At 41.7% G+C, this 27,666-nt stretch overlaps 1 protein-coding gene across 1 annotated transcript in view; it reads right to left on the bottom strand.

The window, feature by feature from the left end:
- Nucleotides 1-347: 347 nt before the first annotated feature.
- Nucleotides 348-27,666, bottom strand: part of LOC144696640 (IQ motif and SEC7 domain-containing protein 3-like) — a 127,113-nt gene continuing 99,794 nt past the window's right edge. The window contains exon 2 of the mRNA XM_078568181.1: nucleotides 348-1,278. Coding sequence (XP_078424307.1) covers nucleotides 1,188-1,278 — 91 coding nt within the window. The 3' untranslated portion in view covers nucleotides 348-1,187. The remainder of the gene's footprint in view (nucleotides 1,279-27,666) is intronic.

Genomic DNA, 27,666 nt, shown 5'->3' on the forward strand with positions numbered 1-27,666 from the left:
GACTCTACTCTCAGTCTATGTCTCTTTACATCACATTGTGGGTGGTACTGCATCCCAGTCCCACGCTAACCCTTGCTATGCCAGATACCCTTATATTACAATAAATATTGCAACAAGGCCAGGGCCAGAGTGATCTCTTGCACTACTTTCCATTGCCTAGATGATATACAAGGTATAACATTTGTGTGGAACAGGCTGGATGGACCAGAAGCTCTTGATCTGTCCACCATTTTTCACACATTTATACGTTCGTATCTGAAGGATCATTGACATCATTGTGTTTACTATTTTCAAGCAAGAGGATCTATTTTATAAACAATTCTATAGGCCTTTTTAATTTTTTTCCCACTTTCTACCAATTTTTTCCTTCCTCGTTTTCTGAAGACATTGAAACTTTGTTGGACTTCAGAATACTGGTCTTTCTACAGTGCCACTTATATTTTCACTTTCTTCATGTGTGACCCTAGGCATAGTGTCGGCAGCCTATTTGATTATGGTGGAAATCACAGCTAGCCCAGTCCTGTTTTCACACAACAGCTAATGTATACACTTATTTCACCAGGGTAGGAACATAAGAACAGGAATCCTGGCTACTTTTCTTCCCTCTAATTAAGGGTTACTGAAGCCAAAAGAACTCAGTAATTCAGAATAGATCAGGGTTCAAAACTGGGACCTTCCTACTCTGTATATTTCAACAACACAATCCCCTTAACCAGCTGTGGAATCAGTGGGCAATTAATGTTGACTGCAGTGCTGAATAAAATGGAGGATGTGATATTCAAGATCTATGATTCCAAAATGGCACCCCACATTACCAGCAGTTAAATTGATAGATGCATCTAAGGTTTAATTCTAAGGTTAACAGTTTGTCACCATGACATTAACAGCTTCTATACTGGATAAGGCGGTGTGGCATCATCACCTCATATAGCATCAGTATTGTGACCAGTTGCAGCACAAGACTGCAGTTACAGTAACATGTTATGACATTTTGAGTTGAGTTTTCAGAACCAGCCTGACATGATCCTGCTTGAATGCCACTGAGTGTAGCAGCAGATAACACAGATTGATTTATTAATGTTTAAGTGTAGCTAGATTCTCCACAGTGACAGACAGGTCACATCATCTGCTGCTTCTTTTACTTTATCTCCTGGAGACCATAAACTTAATCAACGAATAGAAAATTTCTACACGTACCTGGAAGAAGGGGTACTGGAGGGGATCTTCTGATCAGCGTCAGCTGCTGGGCAACAGAACTGATGTAAAACATTCTCATTTCTGTAAGAAAATGGAACAAAAATTGAAATTAATCTAATTCCTGCTACATTATTAGAAGAAAATAAAACAGGTTGCTGGGGTCCATTGAAAGGACAGTCACAGTTTCCAAATCATTGCTGTTGATAGTTAAAAGAAATGCAGACTGAGGGGCTAGATAATGTGGTATGTTAGTGCAGTGTCCTTTCACTTAGCCCAAATCAAGCAAAGGAATGAAAGCCTAATCTCTATACCATATAAGTACGCTTAGGCTCAGAATCAGTTCTTAGCTGGCAGAATCCCTAATTAGATAATTTCATATAGAAGCCACCAGGATGGTAGATGGGAGAAATGGAAATGCCAATTAATGCACTAGTAGATGGTCTTTCCCAGGTCAGTACAAGCTCAGGATATTGGATATTATGGAGTGTAAGATCGTACTTCATGATGGCCACACCAAAAACCTTTTGAGCTGGCTGCAACTTAACATGTGACTATTGGCATTTAAACTGTGGACAATATTTAATTCTATAGCCAATATTTAGTTAAACATGGACCTGAATAAAGGTCCTGTGAAATTTAAACATCTCATTGTTTAAGGATGAAATAGCGTTTGAGGAATCTCTAGATGGTGTCCCCAGAGTGTTGGTCTCTGAGTGCCATATTGAACAAAGCAGGATATTTGAGCTCAAGTTGGGACAGAAATAAGAGTGAATGACCATTTTCAACTGCTATTGAATTGTGGTGGTCTGGACCCCAGAAATGTTAACCATGCAGTCATGTGACTGAAACTAACTTTCAGACACTGAAGTTTAAAATATCCCAAGCAAAGCAAATCCAACAGAGAAACATTTGAAACATCAAAGCTGAAAGTCTTCCAATGCAGACAAAGTGCTGTACTTGTTCCAGCTTCATAATCCACCTGAGAACCAATTTCCTGGCTATCAGTTTACAAGAGGCTTCACAGCTTCATGAGAATGCTTTGTTTCTAAAAGACCTTCACTCCAACTAAAGGGTCACCCCAACTAAAAAGACATAGGCTGGGATTTTCCGGCCCCACCATGGTGGGATCTACCGTGGGGGATGCGGCAGGCCAGCCAAAAGTCCATTGACCAGAAGACCACGGCAGTGGGCAGAGCTGGAAAATCCCAGCCATCATGCCTGCATCAACATAGAGACTGAGTTATAAAATCCATTTTTATAATGATGGCTTTAACTTCATCCGCATCTAATCTTTGCGTGTGTGAAAATGCAACTGAGATGAGCAATTGAGACATTGCGTTTCAAACATCCGGAGCAAGTGCGTGATAATAAATAACCTTCTTTATTTTTAAAATCAGCAACAAGTCTGCTGCTGGAATTAATTTTAAATTAGGAAAAATCACTTTGAGTGTAAGAAAATACAAATACCTTACACACAAACATCCTGATTGCGGACTGGAAGAGACTACACAGATTCTGTAGTAACACTACTTTGAGACTTTTTCTATTCCCTCTAAACATACGACTTCACGAGTGCATCTGCCACTTTTTAACAAACTTAAACTCATTTAACTGTATAATTCATAGCATTGGGGCCACAACAAAGCACTTATTCAGAATATGAAAAGCGATATGATGAGGACTCAAGGTATAAAATATTCATTCAACGAAACAAACTATTAAGTCTTTGGCACCTGTGTGTTATGTGTTCAGGCTTACTTGATATTCAAAGGGGAACTACTGCACATCTTCGACTAATGCCATAGGCAGCCAGATTGGTTATTGGAAAAATCGGATAAACCATAACTTAGGTAAAAAAAAATTTAGGCTCTACCAAAGCCACTGAAGTTCTGAGCCACACAAGGAGCCTTGGAAAATCTGGAATGGAGTAGGTTATCTTCTTGCTTGCCTTTTATGTGCAGAGGGGTGAATAGCCAACCAAAATGGGAGGAAAGGCTGAACAGTTTTCTGCATTTAAGCATTGTGTTACAACAACAAAGCAACATAAACAAATTTAACATCTTGATCAATCACAAGACTGATAAATATCCCCAATCATGAGATAACCTTAACCAACTTATGACTGTCACTCCTGATTTATTTATTCAGTCCAGTGTGGAGTTCAGGTCCTGCTGCTGGCTGAGACATCTTACAGCAGAACACAAATTGTCATCTATTTTAGGATCAAATCCTTCTTTTATTTCTCTTGTTTGCACTTTTTATATTAAACTTTGTTCTCAATTTGCTACTAAATCACATCTGTACAAAAAGTACAGGGATTCAGAATCTGCATGGGTGGAAAATACAGGAAAGAAAGCATACATATCAATCAGCATCAATTCAGCATCAATTTAGCATGATGATGGCCCACTTCATGTTTGTCATTAATAACAGCAACTTGCACTTAGGTAATGCTTTTAACAGAGAAAACATATCCCAAAATGATACCAGAGTGTAAGAAATAAATGTTCATCAAACAAAAGAAGTAGATATTAAGACATAAGCAAAAGACTACGCATGGAGATCTGAAATATCATCAGAAAATGTGGGGAAAAGTTTGGAAGGTCAGACAGCATTTGTGGAGAGTTAATGGGCTGGATTTTCACTACTGAGACAGTTCCAACGAATCAGGTCATTTCCCGTCTCAAGCTACCCATTTCAGTAAAACTTATTGTGAACCACATAATTATCGCTCTGTCGGGTGTAGGTACAGGATAGATTCAGACCCACCATCCCCATGGTGGTCTTCGGGGAGGCATATGCCAAGGCAGGCTGGTTAGAAGGCCTGCTTCTGTTCTCTGGGACTTCGTCCCAGTTGTTTTAGAAGCTGTTAGGCCACCTAACCCTCACCCTTCACATTTCCCACTAACCCCCATAGCCCCTCATCCTCTCCATGCCACCTCCATAGCCCCTGCCCAAGCCTCACTTCCTCCCATAAAAGTGAAAGAGCCTTGGGTACACATACTGGGATCAATTTTAACTTGTATCACCAGGCATTAAATTGGAGATTATCTGCCTGACAAAGAAGCTGGTAGCCTTACCACCCATTAACTCTAAAATGTGGCTGGTGCCATTTTCAAAGGGGCTCTCGCTGGATGCCTAAACTACCTGCCAGTTTCAGGCAGTGGGCTTAGTTCACTGGGAAATTCAGTGTTCAAAAATCCCTTTTACCATTTTAGGTTGGATGCACACTCCAGTCATTTCCACAGGTGATGAAGAAACGGTCATCTGTCACTTAAAATTCAAAATCAACCCCTGTTTAAATTAAAATGTCTGTGTAACTCTTTGTTTTCAATTTAACTTTTACACGGACAATTCCTCATTAGTCAATTTTTCGGCCTGTGTCGGCTTTTGCTAGTGTTCTAAATTGGGAAGGGGGAGAAAACACTTTCTAAATGGTTAAACTCAAAGCAGGAGGAAACTCCCAGTTGTAACTTTGCTTCATTACAAAAGATAAATAAAGTAATTGTAGCTTTAAGGAATGTAATGACTGTAGCTTTAAGATTTATTGTGTTGTATAGATTCACATGACAGTGTGAACAAATCAGCTCTAAGTGCGGGGAACCTTAGAGTGGGAGTTCTTCTTCCAGTTTGATGGAAGCATGTAACTGCTGCTGCAGCCTGTAAATAAAGTTCGATGTTTCTGATGAGAAACCAGCCTGGAAAATAAAGTCCATAACAAACTGGATATAAATCGTGTCTGGCATTGTCCCTCACCCAGCGACTGTGAGTATCTTGTTTATACAGAAGAAAAGGAAGATATACTCACCAGATATGCAACATTTTGGCAGGACTGACCCCTTCAAACCATCCACAGAGGATTGGTGTCAATATATAGAATGAGTCGGGTTCTATTTCCAGGCAAATGAAATAATGGGTGAGGAAAAAGAGGAGAGCAATTCTCCTAAGTATTTGTGGGAGTAAAACCTATAATTTAATCTGATTATTTGATGGCCCCGAACTCCCCTGATTTGAAGACCTTTGGTGAATTGGTAGACCTCATTAAAGGACACTTTCAACCCAAACCCTCAGCCGCCATGCAAAGGTTCAGGTTTAATTCGAGGGTTAGAGCCCCAGGGGAGACCATTGCTACATAGGTGGCGAAATTGAAACAACTGACTCAACACTGTGATTTCAGGGAGACCCAAAGTGATATGCTCAGGGATCATTTGGTCTGAGCTTTGCAAGATGATGCCATTCAACGGCAATTATTAGCTGAAGTAAACTTCGATGTTAATAAAGCATTGGAAATAGCTCATGATGGAAAGCACCGAATGGGACACGCAGGCTATGCAAGGTGCACAAAATGGCACTGTTTTGCAGCTGGGGAGGGAATGGACAGCTGGGTGTGGCACAAAAAGTTGGGACTCTGCCGCAAAGCAGGAGACAGTCCCCGCTACCTGAAAATTTAAAATAAATACAGGAAACAGCTCAACAGCAAATCTGAAAATGAATTGTTACCAATGTGGAAGCAATCATACTCCTGAAACTTGTCGTTTTAAAGAGATGGGGTGCTATTTTTGCCATTAAAGAGGGCACACATTGAAGCATTGTAAAGCAAGATTGAGACAGACTCCTAGGCAGCAAACTAAGTTAATCAAACTACATAATGTGAAAGAACCAGAAACCACCAATTCTGGTTTTTACTCCCTATTTAATGTAAAAGTAGGGAAGACAGAGCCAATCACTGTTACTTTGCAGGTAAATGGAAAACCTTTAATAATGGAAGTGGACACTGGTGCTTCAACAACTGTAGTGGAAGAGCACACCTTCAAATATTTAAACAAGGGTACTCAACAATTCAATTTGGAGCAGACTTCAGCCAAACTGAAAACTTATACTAGCGAAGGGTATTATCACTGTACCTGTTTATTAAATTAATCAAACAGCACAGCTCCCAGTGATGGTAGTAGAGGGTGAAGGACCAAGCCTTCTAGGTTGTGATTGGTGGAAAGAAATTAAACTAAACTGGTCTGAAATTTTCCAGCTACAAGTAGGAGGACTGCCAGAGCTGCTAAAGAAATATGACAAGGTTTTTCAAGATGAACTGGGGAGAATCAAAGGCCTACAGGCTAAGATCTACATTGACTCAGAAGCAACTCCTCATTTCTTTAAAGCAAGGCCGGTGCCATATGCTCTGAGGGAGAAGGCTAACACTGAATTGAATCATTTAGAGAAGCTGGGGGTCATACAGCTGGTTCAATTCTCAGAGTGGGCAGCACCTATTGTCCCTGTCTTAAAACTGGATCAGATCATGCAGATCTGTAGGGGCTATAAACTAACAGTAAACAAAGCTGCCAAGTTGGAGAAGTACTTGATCCCCAAGATTAAGGATCTCTATGCTAAATTAGTGGGAGGAACAACTTATACTAAACTAGAAATGAGTCACACGTATCAGCAGCTGGAATTGGATGATACCTCCAGAGAGTTTGTGACCATAAATGCCCACAAAAGGTTATATCAATACACACCTCTGCCCTCCGGTGTTTCTTCGGCCTGCGCGATTTTCCAGAGGACGATGGAGGATTTGCTACAATGACTACCTCAAGCCATGGTCTACCTGGATGACGTCCTAATAATGGAGTTCATGGAAGCTAATTTGGAGGAAATCTTGAAATGAATTTTGGAAGGAGTGGTGCTCTTAAAAAAAAAGTCTACCTTTCAGGCAAGCAAAGTTGTTTATTTGGGCTGTTGGGTGGATGCCCAAGGATTACACCTAATGATGCCCTAAGTCACCTTCCTTTGCAGGAGAGCAATGAACATGCCCCAATTCCCCAAGAGATCATATTAGTGATGAATTTCCTGGCAAAGCAGATAAGAAACTGGATGAATCGTGATCCAGTCCTGACTAAATTGAGAGACCAAGTGTTGAAAGGGTGGTCCCAGGAACCAGTCTCCGATGAATTGAAGCCATTCTTCATTCAAAGGAATGAATTGAGCAGTCAAGATGGTGTTATGTTATGGGATGCGCGAGTAGTTGTTCCTTCACAAGGAAGGGAACCACTCTTAGCAAAGTTGCACAGCGCACACCCAGGAATCTCAAGAATGAAGATGATCGCGTGAATTTACATTTGGTGGCCAGGCATGGATAGTGATATTGAGAAGGTGGTTAAACACTGCATACAATGCCAACAACTTCAGAATTTACCTGTTGCGGCCACACTACACCCGTGGGAATGACCTGGTAGGCCCTGGGTGAGACTGCACATAGATTATGTTGGTCCTTTTCTAGGGACCATGTTCCTACTAATAATTGGCACACATTCCAAATGGCTAGATGTGTATGAGGTTAGGTCGCCAACATCATGTGCGGCTATAAAAAAGTTACGCCAAAGGTTTTCTATACATGGATTGCCAGAAGTACTTGTCTCAGTATTGCGTTTACTAATGCTGAATTTCAAAGTTTTATGAGCCTAAATGGTATCAAACATGTAAAGACGGCACCATATCATCCATCATCTAACAGATTTACCAAGAAAGCAGTACAGACTTTCAAAGCTGGGATGAAAAAATTATCAGGAGGATCATTGGAGACTAAAATTTCACGTTTTTTGTTTCACTATAGAACAACCCCACACACTATTACCGGTTTAACACCTTCGGAGTTACTTATGAAGCAACGCCTTTGAATGAGATTAAGCCTAGTACTTCCCAATTTGGGAAGGTGGAGAAAAGCCAAGGGAATCCTAAAGCGACTCATGATTTGCATAGTCACATGCAAGAATTTACTCTTGGTGAAGCAATATATGCATGAAACTTCAGTGGTGGATCGAGTGGGTTACCTGGTGTAATAGTTTCTGTGACTGGACCCCTCTTGTACCATGTAGAAGTGGAGGGCCTGATCACCTGCAAACACGTGGATCATTTGAGAAGAAGGGAGATACCCAACAAAATGATGTTCCATCTGTAACCATTATATAACCCGTGGTCCCTGTTGAAATTGTTCAACAAAAGAGAGTGCATTAAGCTATTAATGTATATAATGTTACTGGAAATTATGTTAAATCAGACTTGTAGTAGGGCCTGTGTCTGTGGGTGTGAAAGTGTGTGTGTGTCTAAATTAGATTAAAGCCAGCTAGTCTGGGTGCTTTGATGTATAATAGTTTTGAGATGTAAACAGAAAGGTAAAGAGGACATTTGCATTTTGTTGAATAACCCATTCAAAGACTGGGGGTGAAATCTTGTACCTAGCTAGCAGACGCTAAGCAATATCTTTATTGTACTAATAAAATTGGTACTATGGAAGGGGTTTTATTGTTAGAAGAGGTGGAGTTCAAAGGGCCTGGTGATACAATGAGAATTTACATTCAAAGGGAAAGCTGGTAAATACAGAATAGTTTTTCCTGTGGAAATCAGAGGCATGGAAGATCTAAGCTGCCTGTAAGCCTATAACTGTGTGAAGGAACCTCATTTTGAATTTGCAAGCTAAAATGTGCTTTGCCTGGTGTCTGTTTAAAGTCTATGGGTTATTGTTGCCTTGGTGAAGATTTTAGGAGTGATTAATTTGGGGATTTGTTTAATAGTTATTATGGTAGTAATTTGTAGATGTGTATGTGTTTAATACCTTGTAAAATTAATAACTGTTTAATTTAATTTATATAATAAACCTTTGGAGGCTTGGTGGTTTCATTTCTGAATTCAGAGTTGCATCTCAAACATACCAATTGAAAATGTAGGTTATGACGGTTGTTTAAAGTTTCCCTCTGGGATTTTAAATAATTCAGCATTTACCAACTGCTGTGTCATAACAGAGAGACATACCAGATGTCTCTGTCAGAGTAGTTAACACTAGACTGCCTGTGCCTAAAGAGGTACCTGAAATGGCTGCAGTTGCAGATAATGTGGATCCTTTAAGAGATTCTAAAGTCATGGAGCTATGATGTTCCCCCCGGATCAGGAAACCACCTGAGAGACCGAACTTATAATTCCATGACCTGTATATATATTTGTAGTATCATGAAGATAGATGTTCTTGTAAATACAAACTGTACAAAATATTTAAAGGGAGAGGAATGTAGTAATTGTAGCTTTAAGAAATGTAATGACTATAACTCTAAGACTTGTTGTGTTGTATAGTATCACGTGACAGTGTGAACAAATTAACTCTAAGTGTGGGAAACCTTAGAGTGGGAGTTCTTCTTCTAGTTGTGGAGCTTGATGGAAGCATGTAACTGCTGCTGCAGCCTGTAAATAAAGTTCGATGTTTCTAATGAGAAACCTATCTGGAAAATCAAATCCATAACAGAAGAGCAAACAAATGGCTGAGGTGCATTATTTCTGGAGAAACAGGAAAGAAAATACCAAATCTTCCATCTAAATTTTCTAAACTAGCTGCTTTTATAAAAATTGAACTTTAGGCCCCTTTGTATCTCGGTTTCAATTTCTATAGAAGTGTGGAGGTGAACAAGCAGAAATGTAGTGATCTATAATTGAGGATCACCACTTGACTGGAAGACAAAGCCACAGGTCACTGCCTGCACCCCAACTGCTATTCTTAATTGCTACCTATGGTTAATTTAGTGTAGCACTGCACATACTCATTGCTAACATTCAATCACATTCAGCTCATATTTATCAATATTGCTTTTTGAACCGAATGCTATGTCAATACAAATTTCCTGCTTGACCTGATTACATCATGCTTCCATTAGTCCATCAATTGAAGTCCTCATCAGAACACTGCCATCAGACCTTGGACTCTGATTACCCTAGTACACATGATATACAGCACAGGAATGGACCATTGGCTATTGACTGTCCATTTAAAATTATCCATCTCACGGTTCTCTCTTTATGGTCCAACTGAACTCCATGGCTAGATCCCAATGTGTAACCAATACCTGGGAATGAATTATCCTTTGTAGAAACTATATCTGAAGTTCTTGATTAGATTTTAGCCTATAACTCACTCTGGGTAAAAGTGCAGGCTGGGGAGCTGTGTCTGGAACACAGACCAGTTGAGCTTATCCAGGCAGTGCATTTTGGTCACTGCCTCTCTGGCTGGTGAGGCCATTCAGCTATAGGAGACATCACAACCCAATATGATCCTGTTCTCATTCAGTGTCTTGTCATGTCCACTTCTTAGCAGGGGAAAACTGTACACAGTGATCAGGAGTGAGAACTCAGGTTAATTGCCCCTACTAGCTCGAGGGCACAGAAGCCAATGAAGTCAGCTAACTCAACACAGGCTAGGATCAATTATTTACCCTCTATGCCTTGGAAAAGTTTGTATTTTATATGTTTACATTAAAGTCACTGGTTAACAGTGAACACTTCATGGAGTTTCTCAAATTCCTGCATGTAACAATGTATCAATGCAGTTTTTTTTATTATTCATTCACAGGATGTGGGCTTCATTCACTGGGCCAGCATTTATTACCCATCCCTAGTTGCCCTTGAGAAGGTGGTGGTGAGCTGCCTTCTTGAATTACTGCAGTCCATGTGGTGTAGGTACACCCACAGTACTGTTAGGAAGGGGGTTCCAGGATTTTGACCCAGAGACGGTGAAGGAACGGCAATATATTTCCAAGTCTGAAGGTGTGTGGCTTGGAGGGGAACTTGCAGGTGGTGGTGTTCCCATCTATCTGCTGCCCTTGCCCTTCTAGATGGCAGTGGTCGTGGGTTTGGAAGGTGCTGTCTAAGTTGCCTTGGTGAATTCCTGCAGTGCATCTTGTAGATGGTAAACACTGCTGCTACTGTCACCCAGCAATCTGTTTATATGGCAGCCGCTTCACTCCGTCTTCCATGCAGCACATTCTATTGGTGAAGCCTGCAAGTTAACTCCAGATCAATTACCTCCTCTTCCACCTCTCATGAGAAATGCATTCTTAATATAAGCCTTTTTTTCAGAAATGGTCCATTGCTGATAATAACTTTGGCAAGAAATGTTAAGTTTGAAGCAAGGTTTTTATAAATTACAGTTAAAAATAACCAATGTGCAAATATATGGATCACAGCCATTTCTTTCAGCAGATCAATTTGAGCACAAACAACAAAAAGTGTAAAGAGGAAGTCTCACCATCAAAACCTGTTTAAAAAAGGAATAATAACCACTGGATGCTCTTTTTAAAGAGGAATCTTACTATCGTTTTAAAAAGATCAAACAACTACAAATAACTACCAAAAGCCTTAATATGCTTTTTCAGGTTTTGATTGTTTAAATATATTTTTAATTAAACTGTGATCCCTGATGAGATCAAGAAAAACTGATGTAGATGGGTCAAGAGCCTGCCTGTGAAGGAGCTCAACCAACATGAGCAGAGGGTTAGTCATTAACCTGAAAAATTATTAGGCCTGACAGTGTGAGAGCTAAATTAACATATGACCATAAAGTTCAGACTATGAAAAGGCTGCTTGGCTCATTAGGTTCAGTTCATACACCATAATTCTATCATGCACTTGATCCATTATCAATAGCTTCTAATCACCTACTTTAAGGAACATTCATACTCTATTCTTTCTTCTTATGAATTGCCTGTTCCACCATTTCAACCTATCTCTCCTTTACTGACAATTTTGTTCCCATGCTATTAACCTTTCAGATTGCATGCCACCAGAGTGTATAACCTTCATTCTTCAACAGTGCACATTCTGATTCACTGCATCTTGATCTCCTCCATGCCCTTAAATAGGGAAATCAACATTTTGCTTTTTTCCATTCTTAAAGACATCACTCTTACAAGTCCAAACAACAAATACTTCTCTTGCCTACAATGGCTTTAGCTTTGGGTTCTTTTCCTCTATTGACATTCCAGGCATCTTGACTTCCCCTGATTTCAAATAAAGTTCCCACAACTTCTGTGTTGGAAAAGCTGCCTTCACAAAGTTTGGTTCCCTGCTTCTTGCAAAAGACTTGCTATTCCCACAATAGCTCTTTGAAACCTAAGTTCACCCAGGATATGAACACAACGTTCACAGCTGGCATTCCATGTTAAAACTTCAGGCCAATGACACCCACACTATGGCCCCTCCCAATTGCCTCTTCTCCCCTGGACTCTCCTGATCGAGACCCTCCACCAGTGATTAAGCTGGCTAATCTTGCTGCCCTCCCAAAACTGGCAAGCTGCCTCTGGGGCAGCGAACGGAATCTACAATTGACTGGTTCTATTCTAAGGGGAATAACAGTCAAAGAGTCCCTTGTTTTCCGGCTGGCCTCATTAGGCACTGCACTGGGGTTACCACCTGGCTTGAGCAGAATGCAATTTCTAGACAAACATGTTTTGTAATTTAAACTACAATCCATGGAAATTTGAAAACAACAATCTCTAAAGATCTGTACACAGGGTATGAGTCAGTTATTTGTCATCACCATAGTTATAGACAACATTAAACTACAATAATGTTCTCCTTCTCTTGTCTCTGGCATCTGTCTACATGTTATCATTCTTTCATTCAGGTTTCCTAGTATAAAATCTTATAATCACTAGAGAAAAAATACTAGGAAAACTAATGGGAATTGGGGCTGACAAATCCCCTGGACCTGATGGCTTGCATACTAGGGTGTTAAAGGAAGTAGCTCCAGAGTTAGTGGATGTATTGGTTGTAATCTTCCAAAATTCCTTAGATTCTGCAAAGGTCCCAGTGGTTTGGAAAAAAGCAAATGTAACCCCTGTTCAAGAAATTCAAGACCCGCTTGATTGGCACCCCATACATCAACTTATATATTCACTCCTTCCACCATTGACACACAGTAGCAGCAGTGTGTGCCATCTACAAGATGCACTGCAGCAATTCATCAATGTTCCTTCAACAGCACCTTCCAACCCCAAGATCTGCCACCTAGAAGGACAAGAGCAGCGTATACATGAAAACACCACCACCTGCAAGTTCCCTTCCAAGCCACACACCATCCTGACTTGGGAATATATTGTTGTTCCTTCACTGTTGTGCGTCAAAATCCTGGAACTCCCTCCGAAACAGCACTGTGGGTGTACCTGCGCCACAGAGACTGTGACGGTTCAAGAAAGCAGCTCACAAGCACCTTCTCAAGGGCAATTAGGGATGGGCAATAAATGCTGGCCTAGCCAGTGACACCCACATCCATTTTCTGAAGAGTTTAATCCAAGCACAATCAATAAGGGAATTTAATTTTGAAGGAACTCGATGCTTGGATTTACTCTTGTATTTCCTTCAGGGAAACTAGAATATGCCAGTGGACCATCACTGACAACCGAGGCGAGTACGCGGGCCAGGATCGGTCCCACACCCCAGTTCCTGCCTCGAACGGAAAAATCCGGTCCAAAGAATCTGCAAAGGGATATAGATAGGTGAAGTGAGTTGTCAGAACCTTGGCAAATGGAGAATAATATGGGAAAATATGAGTTCAGAAGAATAGAAAAGCAGAATATTATTTAAATGGAGAGACTGCAGAATGCTGTGGTAGAGAGGGATCTGAGTGTCCTCGTAGATGAATCACAAAAAGTTTGTATGTAGGTACAGCAAGTAATTAGGAAGGCAAATGGATTGTTGGCCTTTATTGCAAGGGGGATTTATTATAAAAGTAGGGAAGTATTGCTACAACTGTACAGGGTTTGGCGAGACCACATCTTAGAGTACTGTGTACAGTTTTGTCTCCTTATTTAAGGAGAGATATACTTGTGTCATGACGACAGGAAACTGCTACTGAGTGAGATCTACTGAGAACTTCACCAGCTTACTACAGACATAATGAACTGTTTAAAGAAGACATGCTTTTTAAAAAATACAAGAAAAGACACTGATCAAAAATGGCTGCCATAAGTTACCTAATGTCTGATACTGTAAGTTGACCACATCTCTGAAAAGGTTCTACATGAATTGCACTGGAGAACTGTTGCATGGAATTTCATGCCTGGGGGGGATGTCAAGGTCCACTTCAAATAGGGCCTCTCTTGAAAGGAAGGCATTAAAAATACAAAGTGCGGGACTTTGATCAGCTATAGTATAGCAAAGCAATGGGAACTGCTAACCAGCCAGATATCATCAGACATTCAAAATCCCCCGTGGAGGATGAAATAACCCCAGCTCCTGTTGATTTCCATCTTGAAATGTTTCAAAAAGTTTCAGTGGTGAAAAGATCAAAAAATAGGATCACTCAGGTCTACAACAATGAATGAAAAACATGCTAATCAAATTCTTTTCCGGGAATATACAAACAGGAGTTTTAAAAACTGATTCTGACAAGCAGAATCAGAGGAGGAAAAGGAAACATGACAGTCACCTGAAAACACTGCCAGAAGAGAGCAGTAAAGATCTCTCCCACACTCCATCTCTTTCTCTCTCTCTCTAAAGCTTGAAGATTGTCTTCAACAAAGTACAGACCCGAACCAAGTCAACTCCAGAATTCTACAGGAAACCAACTAACTTCAAATGGTCACAATGTTCAACAACCTATGCCTCAAAGACAAGCAAAAGACTTAATCGTATATTCTTTTAACTTTTTATTGGGTTCTAACTTTCTTACTTCTGATATCTGTATGTGTGTCTTTATTATTTTTCCTTATTAACAAATAAATACATTTAGATTGGAAAAGGTATTTACGGGGAAAAGAAATTTAAAAACCTTTGTTGCAACTAACCAAGGGGGCTCAATAGAAGGGGAGCCAGCTCACTCCTCCTCACCCGGTCGTACAGGTGCATCAGAGACAGTTCAGGGAAGGTTCCTGGAGTGAAGGGGGTGTCTTCTGAGGAAAGGTTGAGCAGGGTGGGCCTATATTCATTGGCATTTAGAAGAATAAGAGGTGATCTTATTGAAACGTAAGATTCTGAGAGAACTTGACAGGGTAGATTCTGAGGGGATGTTTCCTCTCATGAGGGAAATCGGGGTGCATGGTTTCAAAATAAGGGGTCTCCCACTTAAGATGGAGATGAGGAGGAATTCCTCTCTCATGGTCATTAATCTTTGGAATTGTCTATCCCAGACAGCAGTGGAAGTTGGTCATTGGATATATTCAAAGCTGAGTTAGACTGATTTTTGATCTATGATGTCAAGGTATCGAGCCAGTTGGAGCAGCAGCGGGAATGGAGTGAAGAAAACCTGGGGGTGAATGGCGCCAGCGGAGATTCTCAATGAAAGCCTGAGGTTCAAGGCCCAGATGGAGCCAGCCAGAGCAGCTAGTAACCCCAACAGGAACCCCACCCGAATTCAAAAAGGCTGACGAAAGTGACATCAGCACAAAGCAGATTGCTGATTGGTAGTTCATGGATAAGTTGATTTTCTCTACTTTAAAGCTACAGTTCTAGCTTTTTTTTAAAAAAAGAAAGAAACTTAAATAATTTTCTACTTGGCTTAAATTTAGGGTAAGAGTATTTTAACTAAAGGTATGGCAAGGGAGCTCAGTCCCACGTGTTGCACGGCCTGCAGAATGTGGGAAGTCTTAGCTATTCCTGGCAGTCTGGAAGTGCCACCGGTTTGACCAGCTTGAGCGCCAGGTTTTGGAGCTTGTGTATCGGCTGGAGGCACAGCAGTGCATCCACGAGGCTGAGAGTTACATGGATAGCACGTTTTTAGATGTGGTCACCCTGCAGTTTAAGGAAGTGCAGTCAGAGAAGGAATGGGTGACCACCAGTCAGAAGAAAGGAGGCAAGCAGATAGTCAGGAAAGCCCCATTGTGCATCTCACTCAAGAACAGTATTTCTGTGTTGGAAAACTGTGAGAGTGACGGTTCCTCTGGGGAATGCAGCCAGAGCCCTGCTGCACAAGGCGGGAGGAGAAAGAGAGGAAGAGCAATATTGGTATGAGACTCAATAGTAAAGGGTTCAGACAGGCATTTCTGTGGCCGCAGATGTGACTCCAGGATGGTGCGTTGCCTCCCTGGGCCAGGGTCAAGGATGTCACTGAACGGCTGCAGGGCATTCTTAAGGCGGAGAGTGAAAGGTAAGAGATCGTGGTTCACATTGGTACCAACGACATAGGTAGAAAAAGGGATGAAGTCCTGTCACAAGAATTTAGGGAGCTAGGTAGCCGATTGAAAAGCAGGACCTTAAAGGTTGTAATCTCTGGATTGCTCCCAGTGCCACATTTGAGTATAGGAATAGGCGGATAGAGCAGATGAATGTATGGCTGAAGAGTTGGTGCATTCCTTTAGATTCCTGGATCACTGGGACCATTTCTTGGGAAGGCAGGACCTGTACAAGCCCGACGGGTTGCACCTGAACCGGGACCAACATTCCCAGGGTTTGCTGATGCTGTTGGTGGGGGTTTAAACTAATTTGGCAGGGGGGTAGGATAGGGGGTAGAGGTATAGTAGGGGGTGATGTACGTACAAGTATAGAAGAGAAAACAAATCAGTCTGGAAGGCAGAGCATATATAGTCAAATTAAGGCACAAGGTAACATGGCTAGACTGGATGGCATTTATTTTAATGCAAGGAATCTTGCGAGTAAGGCAGATGAGTTGAGGGTGTTGATTAACACATGGGGTATGATATCATTGCTACCACGGAGACATGGTGAGGGAGAGGCAGGACTGGCAGCTCAATTTTCTGGGGTATAGAATCTTCAGGTGTAGGGGACGGGTGTATAAGAGGAGGAGGTGTCGCAATATTGATCAAGAAGTAAATTGCTGCAGTAAGGAAGAATGATATCTTAGAAGGTTCATCAAATGAGGCCATATGTGTAGAACTTAAAAGCAAAAAGGGGGCAATCACAATGCTGGGAATGTACTATAGACCCCCAAACAGTCAGGGAGAGATAGAAGGGCAGATATGTAGGCAAATCTCAGAGAAGGGTAAAAATAATAGGGTAATAATAGTAGGGGATTTCAGCTTTCCCAATATTAACTAGGATAAGCAAAGTTTGAAAGGTTTAGAGGGGGCAGAATTCTTAAAATGCATCCAGGAGAGCTTTTTAAGCCAGCACTGTGAAAGTCCTACAAGAGAGGGGCGGTGCTGGACCTGGTTTTAGGGAATGAAGCCAGGCAAGTGGTAGAAGTGTCAGTGGGGGAGCATTTCAGCGATAGTGACCATAACTCAGAAAGCTTTAAGATAGTTATGGAAAAGGACAAAGATGGACCGGAAATAAAGGTTCTGAATTGGGGGAAGCTGATTTTTATATGATAAGACAAGATCTGGCCAAAGTGGACTGGGAGAAGCTACTTACACGCAAATCTACACCAGAGCAGTGGGAGTCATTCAAAAAGAAAATAGTGAGAGTGCAGGGCCAACATGTTCCCCTAAAGGTGAAGGATGGGACCAATAAGTCCAGAGAACTCTGGATGTTGAGGAATGTACAGAATTGGATAAGGAACAAAAGGGAAGCTTATGGTAGATACTGAGGGCTTAAAACAGTGGAAGCCCGAGAGGAGTATAGAAAGTGCAGGAGGTTACTTAAAAAAGAAATTAGGTGAGCGAAGAGGGGGCATGAAAAAACACTGGCAGGTAAAATAAAGGAAAATCCAAAGGCGTTTTTTAAGTATATTAAGGGCAGGGGGATAACCAGGGAAAGAGTAGGGCCCATTAGGTACCAAAGTGACAAACTGTGTGAGGAGCTGGAAGACATAGGTGAGGTTTTAAATGAATACTTTGCATCTATATTCACTCTAGAGAAGGATGATGTAAGTATAGAAATCAGGGAGGGGGACAGCAATATACTTGAATAAATTAGCAATGAGAGGGAGGAGTATTAGCGGTTTGGTGGGCTTAAAAGTGGATAAAACCCCAGGTCCAGATAAGATACATCCCAGGCTGCTGAGGGAGGCAAAGGAGGAGATTTCAGGAGCCGTGACATTAATTTCAAATCCTCTCTGGCCACAGGAGAGGTGCCAGAGGACTGGAGGACAACTAATGTGGTACCATTATTCAAGAAGGGCAGTAGGGATAAACCAGGAAACTATAGGCCAGTGAGTCTAACATCAATGGTAGGGAAACTTGTGGAAAAAATTCTGAGGGGCAGAATTAATCTCCACTTGGAGAGGCAGGAATTAATCGAGGATAGTCAGCATGGCTTTGTCAGGGGGACATCATGTCTAACAAATTTGATTGAATTTTTCAAGGAGGTGACTAGGTGTGTAGATGAGGGTGGTGTAGTTGATGTACTGTACATGAACTTCAGTAAGGCTTTTGACAAGGTCTCGCGTGGGAGACTGGTTAAGAAGGTAAGAGCCCATGGGATCCAGGGCAACTTGGCAAATTGGATCCAAAATTGGCTTAGTGGCAGGAGGCAGAGGGTGATGGTCAAAGCTTGTTTCTGTGGCTGGAAGCCTGTGTCCAGTGGTGTACCACAGGGTTTGGTACTGAGTCCCTTGCTGTTTGTAGTGTACATTAATGATCTAGACATGAATGTAGGAGGTATGATCAGTAAATTCACAGATGAGACGAAAATTGGTGGTGTGGTAAAAAGCAAGGAGAAAAGCCTTAGGCTAGAGGACGATATATAGAAGGGCTGGTCAGGTGGGCAGAACATGGCAAATGGAATTTAATCTTGAAAAGTATGAGGTGATGCATTTTGGGAGGACTAACAAGGCAAGGGAGTACATGATGAATAGTAGGACCCTAGGAAGTACAGAGGATCAGCAGGACCTTGGTGTGCATGTCCATAGATCTATGAAGGCAGCAGGACAGGTAGATAAGGTGGTTAAGAAGGCATATGAGATACTTGCCTTTATTAGTGAAGGCATTGAATACAAGAGCAGGGAGGTTATGATGGAGCTGTATGAAGTGTTAGTTAGGCTAAATCTGGAGTACTGTGTGCAGTTCTGGTCGCCACACTATAGGAAGGAAGTGATTTCACTGCAGAGGGTGCAGAGGAGATTCACTAGGATGTTGCCTGTGCTGGAGCGTTTCAGCTATGAAGAGAGAATAGATAGGCTGGGGTTGTTTTCCTTAGAGCAGAAAAGGCTGTGGGGGCATCTGATTGAGGTGTACAAAATTATGAGGGGCATAGATAGGGAACAACTTTTCCCCTTAGTGGAGGGGTCAATAACCAGGGGGCATAGATTTAAGGTAAAGGGCAGGAGGTTTAGAGGGGATTTGAGGAAATTTATTTCACCCAGGGGGTGGGAGGGTATCTGGGACTCACTGCCTGAAAGGAACTCTCACAACATTTATGGAGTATTTAGATGAACACTTGAAACACCATAGCATACAATGCTACAGGCCAAGTGCTGGAAAATGGGATTAGAGTAGATAGGGGCTTGATGACTGACGTGGACATGATGGGCCGAAGGGCCTCCTTCTGTGCTGTAAAACTCTATGACTCTATGGGGGGGCAGGCAAGAAAGTGGCGTTGAGGCCACGATCAGATTGGCCATAACTTTACTGAATGGAGAAGCAGGCTCGAGAGGCTGAATGGCCTACTTTTGCAACTATTTCCTATGTTTTTATGCTCTTATCTCAGTTATCACCACCTGCAAGTTCCTCTCCAAACTACATACCATCCTGACTTGCCACGATATCGCTGTCTCTTCACTGCTGCAGAGTCAAAATCCTGGAACTCCCTTCCTAACAGCACTGTGGGTGTACCTACTCGACATGGAATGCAACAGTTCAAGAAGGTGCCATTGACACCCACATCCCATGAAAGAACAAATAAAAAATGTTTGACTTTCCATGAAATTTTTCCCCCCAAATGGAATTCATTCCACCACTCAGGGTACATTTCTTCAACCATGCGGCACATTTGCCTTCACCATTGCAATTTCTTGCAATAAGATATCCTGTTCCTGTTCACAGGTCACCTTCTCATCACTTCAGAAATAGTCATTCTATCCTCCCAGCTGTACCCTATTCTTCCTGCCATTCTAAAAGCATCAGACTTCTATTTCTATACTTCTATTTTGTGCATCACAATATATACAATCCTCACCCAGAAGCCATGTAATCTCCTGAGGAAGGTGTAAAAACATAAAAGCCCAAGTCAACTGGGGAAAAGAAACCTGGAAAACTCCTCTCCCACCCAGTTAGGTGATCAAAACTAGTCCAGACCAGCATTCTGATTCCATTATTTCTAAACGGTATGAAGTGATCTCCGCTCAGCCAGAAACAGGGTCAGCTCTCACTTGAAGGGATTTAGCAAATCATGGTTCACAACATGAGCCGGCAGCCTGTTCAACAGATCCTCTATTCTCTGGTAAAAGAACCACCTCAGAGTCACAGAATTGTTATGGTGCACCGTGTGTGCACCAGTTCTCCGAATGAGCATTATGACTCAGTGTCATTCTCCTGCCTTTTCCCCATAACCCTGCACATCATTTAAATAGAAACAATCATCTAATGCCCTCTTGAATACCTCGATTGAACCTGCCCCCACCACACTTCCAGGCAGTGCCTTCCAGACTCGAACCACTCACTGTGTGAAAAAGCATTTTCTCACATCGTATTTGTTTCTTTTGAAAATCACTTTTAATCTGTGCCCTCTTGTTCTCAATCCTTTTACAAGCATGTAGTAATTATAATTTTGATAAACATAGGACTGTATCTTTAAGAATAATCCTGTGTTGAAAGATCACGTGATCTGTGCAAACCAATAAGTTAGCAGCACGGGGAACCTCTAGGGGAGAGTTATTCTTTAGTTATAGAGTTTGATACACGCATGTAGTTGCTGCTGCTGTCTGATAAATAAAGTTCAACATTTCCACCAAGAAAAGTTGCCTGGAACATCAACTCTACAACAAAGTGGCGACGAGGATAAATCAGATCCAGTACTGTCCCTCGCCCAGTGATTGTGTTTAATTAGAAAGAAAGGAAGATATACTCATCCGAGGTGCCATAGTTTGGCAGAATTGATCCCTTCGAGCCAGACACAGATGACTGGTCTCAGTATATAGAACATCTTGCTTTCTACTTTCAAGCCAATGAAATCAAGGGGGAGGAAAAAAGGAGAGTGATTCCCCTGAGTATTTGTGGGAGCAAGACCTACAGTTTACTTCGAAGCCTGACGGCCCTCAGTGCCCTAGATTTGAAGACTTTCAGTGAATTAGTAGACCTCGTTATGGGACATTTCCAATCCAAGCCTTCAGTCACAATGCAGAGGTTCAGGTTCAATTCACGGAATAGAGCCCTGGGAAAGACCATTGCTACCTATGTGGCCAAATTAAGTGGAATATTGTGATTAACAGAATATTGCGATCTCAGTGAAACCCTGAATGATATGCTCAGGGATTGTTTGGTATGTGGCGTGAAAGAGAATGCTATTTAGCAAAGACTGCTGGCTGAAGTGGATCTTGATTTTAAGAAAGCGTTAGAAATAGCGCTTGCGATGGAAAGTGCTATAAGGGATTCACAGGTGATTCAAGGTGCGCAAAATGACACCGTTCTCCTAATTGGGCAGGAACAGTCAGCCAAAGGTGGCACAAAAAGCCGGGACTCCGCCACAAAGTGGGAAACAGCCCTACTAAATGAAAGTTTAGAGGGAACCGCTTAGCAGCAAAATCGAAAACTAATTTTTACTGATGTGGGAAAAAATCATACACCTAACAATTGGCAATTTTAAAAGGTGGAGTGTTATTTTTGTCACAAAAGTGGACACATATGGAAACATTGCAAAGCAAGGTTAAAACAGGCTTCCAGGCAGCTAACAAATTCCAATGAAGTATACAGTGAGGAGGAGCCAGAAACAACCAATTCTGACATTTATTCCTTATTCAACATGATAGTTGGGAAGACAGAGCCAATTATGTCACAGTGCAAGTGAATGGTAAACTGTTAAAAATGGTAGTAGACACAGGTGCTTCTACCACTGTAATAAGAGAACACACTCTCAGATATTTAAATAAAGGTGTTCAACAATTAAATTTGGAACAAACATCTGCCAAGTTGAAAATGTACACATGCAAAGAAATCCAGGTAAAAAGTATCACCAGAGTAACTGTTCATTGCAGACATCAAACAGTACATCTGCCACTGATGGTATTAGAAGGCAGAGGACCAAGCCTCCTAGGCTGAAATTGGTTGAGGGAAATTAACCTTGATTGGCCAGAGAGATTTCAAATGGAAGCTGGAAGAGTTCCTGAATGGAAATAAGAACAAGGCAAGGTACTTCAGAAAGAGCCTGGAGAGTCCAAGGACTGCAACAGGATGAAAAAGGAGTGTGTAGCCATTCAGCAACCTGAAGAAATGAAGACTGTCTTAAACAACGACATGGAAGAGCAGCAGAAGAAACCCAAGGAGCTTCTGCTGAATTACAGAGTTCAAGATGAAGCAAGTGAGCTTTGCAAAGAAAAGGAAAACTTGTTGAGAGACCTTCACACACTACAAGGGTCCCTCAAGTCAAAGTTTGTACCTCTGGAAAATTACGAAGAGAAGCAGAAAGAATTTAACATCAATCTGAACAAACTGGAGAACCAGTTGGCAGAGAAAACGCAGCAATGTTCAAGGTTCCAGGAGGAAGCCAACAGATACAAGAAGGAGACAGAAGAGCTGAAGAATCAGCTGAATGAAGCTAAAGAAGCATTGAAAGTAAAAGTTGTAGAGCTTTCCAAGGTGTGAGTAGATAATGAAGTCATGGGTAGCTCAACTACTAAGACAAGTTGAAATTTCATCTGAGAGAAATTTGGCTGACAATGAAGTCAAAAAGAAGACCGAGACTAAATCCTGTGCTAAAAAGAAGAAACATAGGAAGAGAATGCAGAATTATTGATGAGGCACCATCTTCAAACAAGACTAAGCCTGACACTTCCCAATTTGGAGTGGAAGGTGGAAAAAAGTCAAGGGAACCAAAAAGCGATTCATGATTTGCATAGTCATGAATGACAATTTACTGCTGGAGATGCAGTATATGTAAGGGGTTTCAGTGGAGGACCAAAGTGGTTACCTGGTAAAGTAAACTCTGTGACCGGACCAGTGTCGTACCATGTGGAAGTGGAGGGCCGGATCACCCGTAAGCACGTGGATCATTTAAGAAAAAGAGATATCCCAACAAAATGATGTTCCACCTGTAACCATTGCTGAATCTGTGGTTCCTGTTGAAGTTGCTCAACCAAGGATAGACATGCCCGATGTCTCTATTGGTGTGGAAGACACTGAACTGCCTGTGTCTAATGAGGTGTCTGATGTTAATGCTGTTCCAGAGAATGTGGCTCCTGCAAAAGAATCGGAAGTTGTGGAGCTATGATGTTCCACATGGATCAGGAAACCACCTGATAAAATGAACTTGTAATTTCATGATAAAAGCAAAATACTGCAGATGCTGGAAATCTGAATCAAAAACAGAAAATGCTGAAAAAACTCAGCAGGTCTAGCAGCAGCTGTGGAGAGAAAAAAAGTTAACATTTTGAGTCCGTATGACTGAAAAAGAGTCATTCTGCTGTTAGACCTGCTGAGTTTTTCCAGCATTTTCTGTTTTTGTTTGTAATTTCATGACCTGTGAAAATATTGTAATGTCATGCGATAAATACCCTTGTAAATACAAAATGTACAGGAAAGTTTAGGGGGAGGAGTGTAGCAATTATAGTTTTAATAAACTTGGGCCGGAGCTTTAAGAATAATCCTGTGTTGTAAGGTCACGTGACCTGTGTAAAACAATGAGTTAGCAGCACAAGGAACCTCTAGGGGAGAGTTCTTCTTTAATTATAGAGTTTGATGCACGTTCAATGTTTCCACCATGCCTGGAAAATCAACTCTATAACAGAGCAGGAATAGTTTCACCCTATCTACTCTGTCCAGCCCCCTCATGATTTTGAACGCTTCTATCAAATCTCCTCTTCGGCTCCTCCTCTCCAAGAAGAACAGTCCCAACTCCTGCAACCTATCTTCATAGCTGAAGTTTCTCATCCCTGGAACTATTTTTGTAAACCTCTTTTGCACTCTCTCTCCAATGCGTTCACATCCTTCCTAAAGAGTGGTGCCCAGAACTGTATACAACAGTCCAGCTGAGGTCTAACTCCTGACATCTAACCTGTTCTGCCTTTACATGACTTAAGCCTGTGATTCCTGGTCTTCCCTAACCTATTTAGGTGAAACAAATTGCCTACAGAAACACAATCTAATCCCTTCATCATCTTGTAAACCTTGTTCAAATCTCTCCTAAGTATACACTTCAATAAATGTAGAGATGCTGCTCTGAGCCTATCTTGGTTCAAAGGTGCTTTAAAATGGGGATTAATCTCCTGTTCTTCCTCTGCACCCTTTCCAAAATCTCATTATCATATGAAAGGTTAATATACATACTCATTTAGCAATGACAACATTAGTTTTGTGGCAGGATAGCATTGATTTTGAGTGACACGGCTATTGGTACTAAATCTGTGATGTCAGTTTCGGTGGTGGTACCTTGGATAATTTCAAGGTAAATGAAAGGGACATTAGCTCCTCAGATTTTCTTTGGATAGTGAGAGTAATGCAAAGCTGCAGAAAACAACATTTGGGGGAGGAGGAGGAGGAAGAGAGACCTTGAAGGAGCAGGGAGTTTTACTTTGCTGAAGTGGGCAGGGTAATCTGTATAGTTGCATGTGTGGCTGATGTTTGCGGCAGGATATTTGTATAGCTTTACCAGTCGACTCAAGCATGTGCTCCACTTATAGGAGAGGTGCAGTGTTGTGATATTCTAATTAAACAGTAAACGGGCACAGAGAAAGGTTGGGATTGTGTCACACGTTAAATAACTGAGCGGTTATGAGGATTAGTGAAGGGTGCTGCAATGATGTGGTAGGCTATGTGGATAAATGATTATTTGCTTATCCCCTCTCAAGGTCCTTCTCTGCTTTTCTCCAGTGAGGAACGCAGACTAACAACCTACATTCAGGACTTTTACCAATCTCACTGTTTGATCAATTACTGGGCAATGCAGAGGAGTATTGGCTTCCTTCTGATTTTTTTCTCCTCTGTCTCTTTGTAGCACTTCTTCCAAATGCCCTCTATGCGTGATAACAAGTACAAATCTAAATCAAACTGCTACCTTTGGTATGACATTGCTGCTCATTCCCTGGAAGCTATTACTTTTGCAAGCCTTTTGCCAAAGAATGCTCGACTGCAGTTGCTTTATGTGTTAAGTAATGCACTTTTCCCAAAAGACTGGGACTGAATCATCTCAAAGTGTGTTTATTGGTCCCTGCAGACTAGAAAAAAGAATCTATTTTCCATTACACCCACAAAAGTGAAATGTGCTTACAAAAAAAACCAGAAAAGTGCACTTACATTTTACTAAATTTGCCAGTTTGCTGCAGTGGTAGCAGTCTCACCTCTGGGACTGAATCATCTCAAAGTGTGTTTATTGGTCCCTGCAATAAATATCGAAGGAGTTGATGGTGCTGTCTTTCAGATGAGATGTTAAACTGAGGCTCCATATGGCTGTTTTGCAGGGTGTAGAAGATATCATAGCACTATTTAAAAATGAGCAGAGGGAGCAGAGGAGTTCTTCCAGTATTCTTGCCAACATTTATCCCTCAACTAGCATCAAGTTAGGTTAATTCATTCCTTCATTCACCGTTTCTCTTGTTGCGTACAAATTGGGTAGGTGGCAACAGTGGCTGCATTTCAAACCTAATTGGCTGTGAAATAATTTAGGATGTCCCAAGGACATGTACAGTACTTTCTAATGGCAAGTTTTTTTCTGTCCACCTGATTGAATTTGATGAACTTCACCAACCCTCACAAGTCCAATTTCTCTAATGGATTCCATATACGAAAACCATTACAGCTCCTAGAGGATGGATATATCCTGTTTAATCTGTTTCATGCACACTGTGATGTAATTTAAAGTAAGTTGTTAGAAATGTTTAAGTTTGTTATGTAAGATTGTTATGTTTTGGGACTGTCTCTTTAATTTAGGGTAAAATGGAGGAATGAAGAGGATCATGTGACCTACAAAAATACGAAATAGGAGCAGAAGAAGGTCATTCAGCCCCCCAAGCCTGCTCTGCCATTCAGTAAGATCATGGTTGATCTGTTTGTGTTTCGAATTCCACATTCCCATCTATCCCCAATAACCTTTGATTCCCTTGCCTAACAAGAATCTATCTACCTCTGCCTTAAAAATATTCAATGACCCCACCTCCACCACCTTCTGAGGCAGAGAGTTCCAAAGTCGTACAACCCTCAGAGAAAAAAATTCTCCTCATCTCTGTCCTAAAAGGCTGACCCCTAATTTTAAAACAATGCCCCCTAGTTCTGGACTCACCCACAAGAGGAAACATCCTTTCCACTTTCACCTTGTCGAGATCGTTCAGGATCTTATATATTTCAATCAAGTCACCCCTCAATCTTCTAAACTCCAGTGGAAACAAGCCCAGTCTGTCCAATCTTTCCTCATAAGATAACCCACTTATTCTAGGTTTCAATCCAGTAAATCTCCTCTGAACAGTCTCCAAAACATTTACACTCTTCCTTAAATAAGGAGACCAAAGCTGCACACAGTATCCTAGATGTGGACCCACAAATACCCTGTATAACTGGAGCATAACATCCTTACTTTTATGTTCAATTCCTCTTGTAATAAAGGATAGCATTCCATTAGCCTTCTTGATTACATGTTGTACCTGCATACTAACTTTTTGTGACTCATGCACGAGAACACCTAGATCCCGCTGCACCTCGAAATTCTCCATTTAAGTAATACTTTGCTTTTTATTTGTCCTGCCAAAGTGAACAGCTTCACATTTTCCCACATTATACTCCATCTGTCAGATTTTTGCCCACTCACTCAACCTATCTATATCGGTCTGCAGCCTCCTTACGTCCTCTTCACAACACTTTCCTGCCTATCTTTGCAAATTTAGCGACCATGCCATTGCACCCCTCATCTAAGTCATTGATATAAATTGTTAAAAATTGAGGCCCCAGCAGCCCCTGTGGGTCTCCACTCGTCACGTGCTGCCAATCAAAGAAAATACCTATATATGCATACCCTCTGGCCAGAAACTTACCTATGTCGGGCAGGCGGGGTGGGAGCGGGCGGGGAGGGCGCGGAGCCAATCGCCGCCCACGATCAGCTGCGCGCCACCATTTTACGTGGACGGGCATGACACACAGCCAGTAGCACTTTTTAGCGCTACCTGTGTGGGCGGGGGCAGGAGGGAGAGTCAGGGCCTGCACTCTTTCGCGCATGCACGCGAAAGAGCGTAGACAGGGAGATTAAGTTGAGAGTAAAATTTTGTAAAAAAGGATGAAAATAATTATTTAAACATGTCCCATCATGGACAGTGTCACATGAGCTAGGGTTTGTTTGTGAAATGTGTAAAATTAATCAATAACTTTATAAAACCTTCAGGAAACCTCATCCCGCCCGTGGATGAGGTTTCCTGAAAAGCGTGAAGGCTGCTTGGGCTTTTTGCCTGCCCGCCAACCTTAAGGTTGGACAGGCAGTTTTGGTAACAGTTTTAATTGGGTTTTTAATGGCCTTAATACGCCGTTGAAAGTTCGGTGGGCGCGCAGCCGCCTCTGGCGTGCGCCCGCCGAACAAAATATCTAAATGATGTGCGATGACGTCGGGACGCACGCCTGATGTCATTTTGCACATCGGCGTGTCATGCCACCCCCGCACACCGACAGCAATATTCAGGCCTCTGTTTTCTGCCAGCCA

Source organism: Cetorhinus maximus, chromosome 22 (assembly GCF_964194155.1).
Source record: "Cetorhinus maximus chromosome 22, sCetMax3.hap1.1, whole genome shotgun sequence".
Taxonomy (NCBI): Eukaryota; Metazoa; Chordata; class Chondrichthyes; order Lamniformes; family Cetorhinidae; genus Cetorhinus; species Cetorhinus maximus.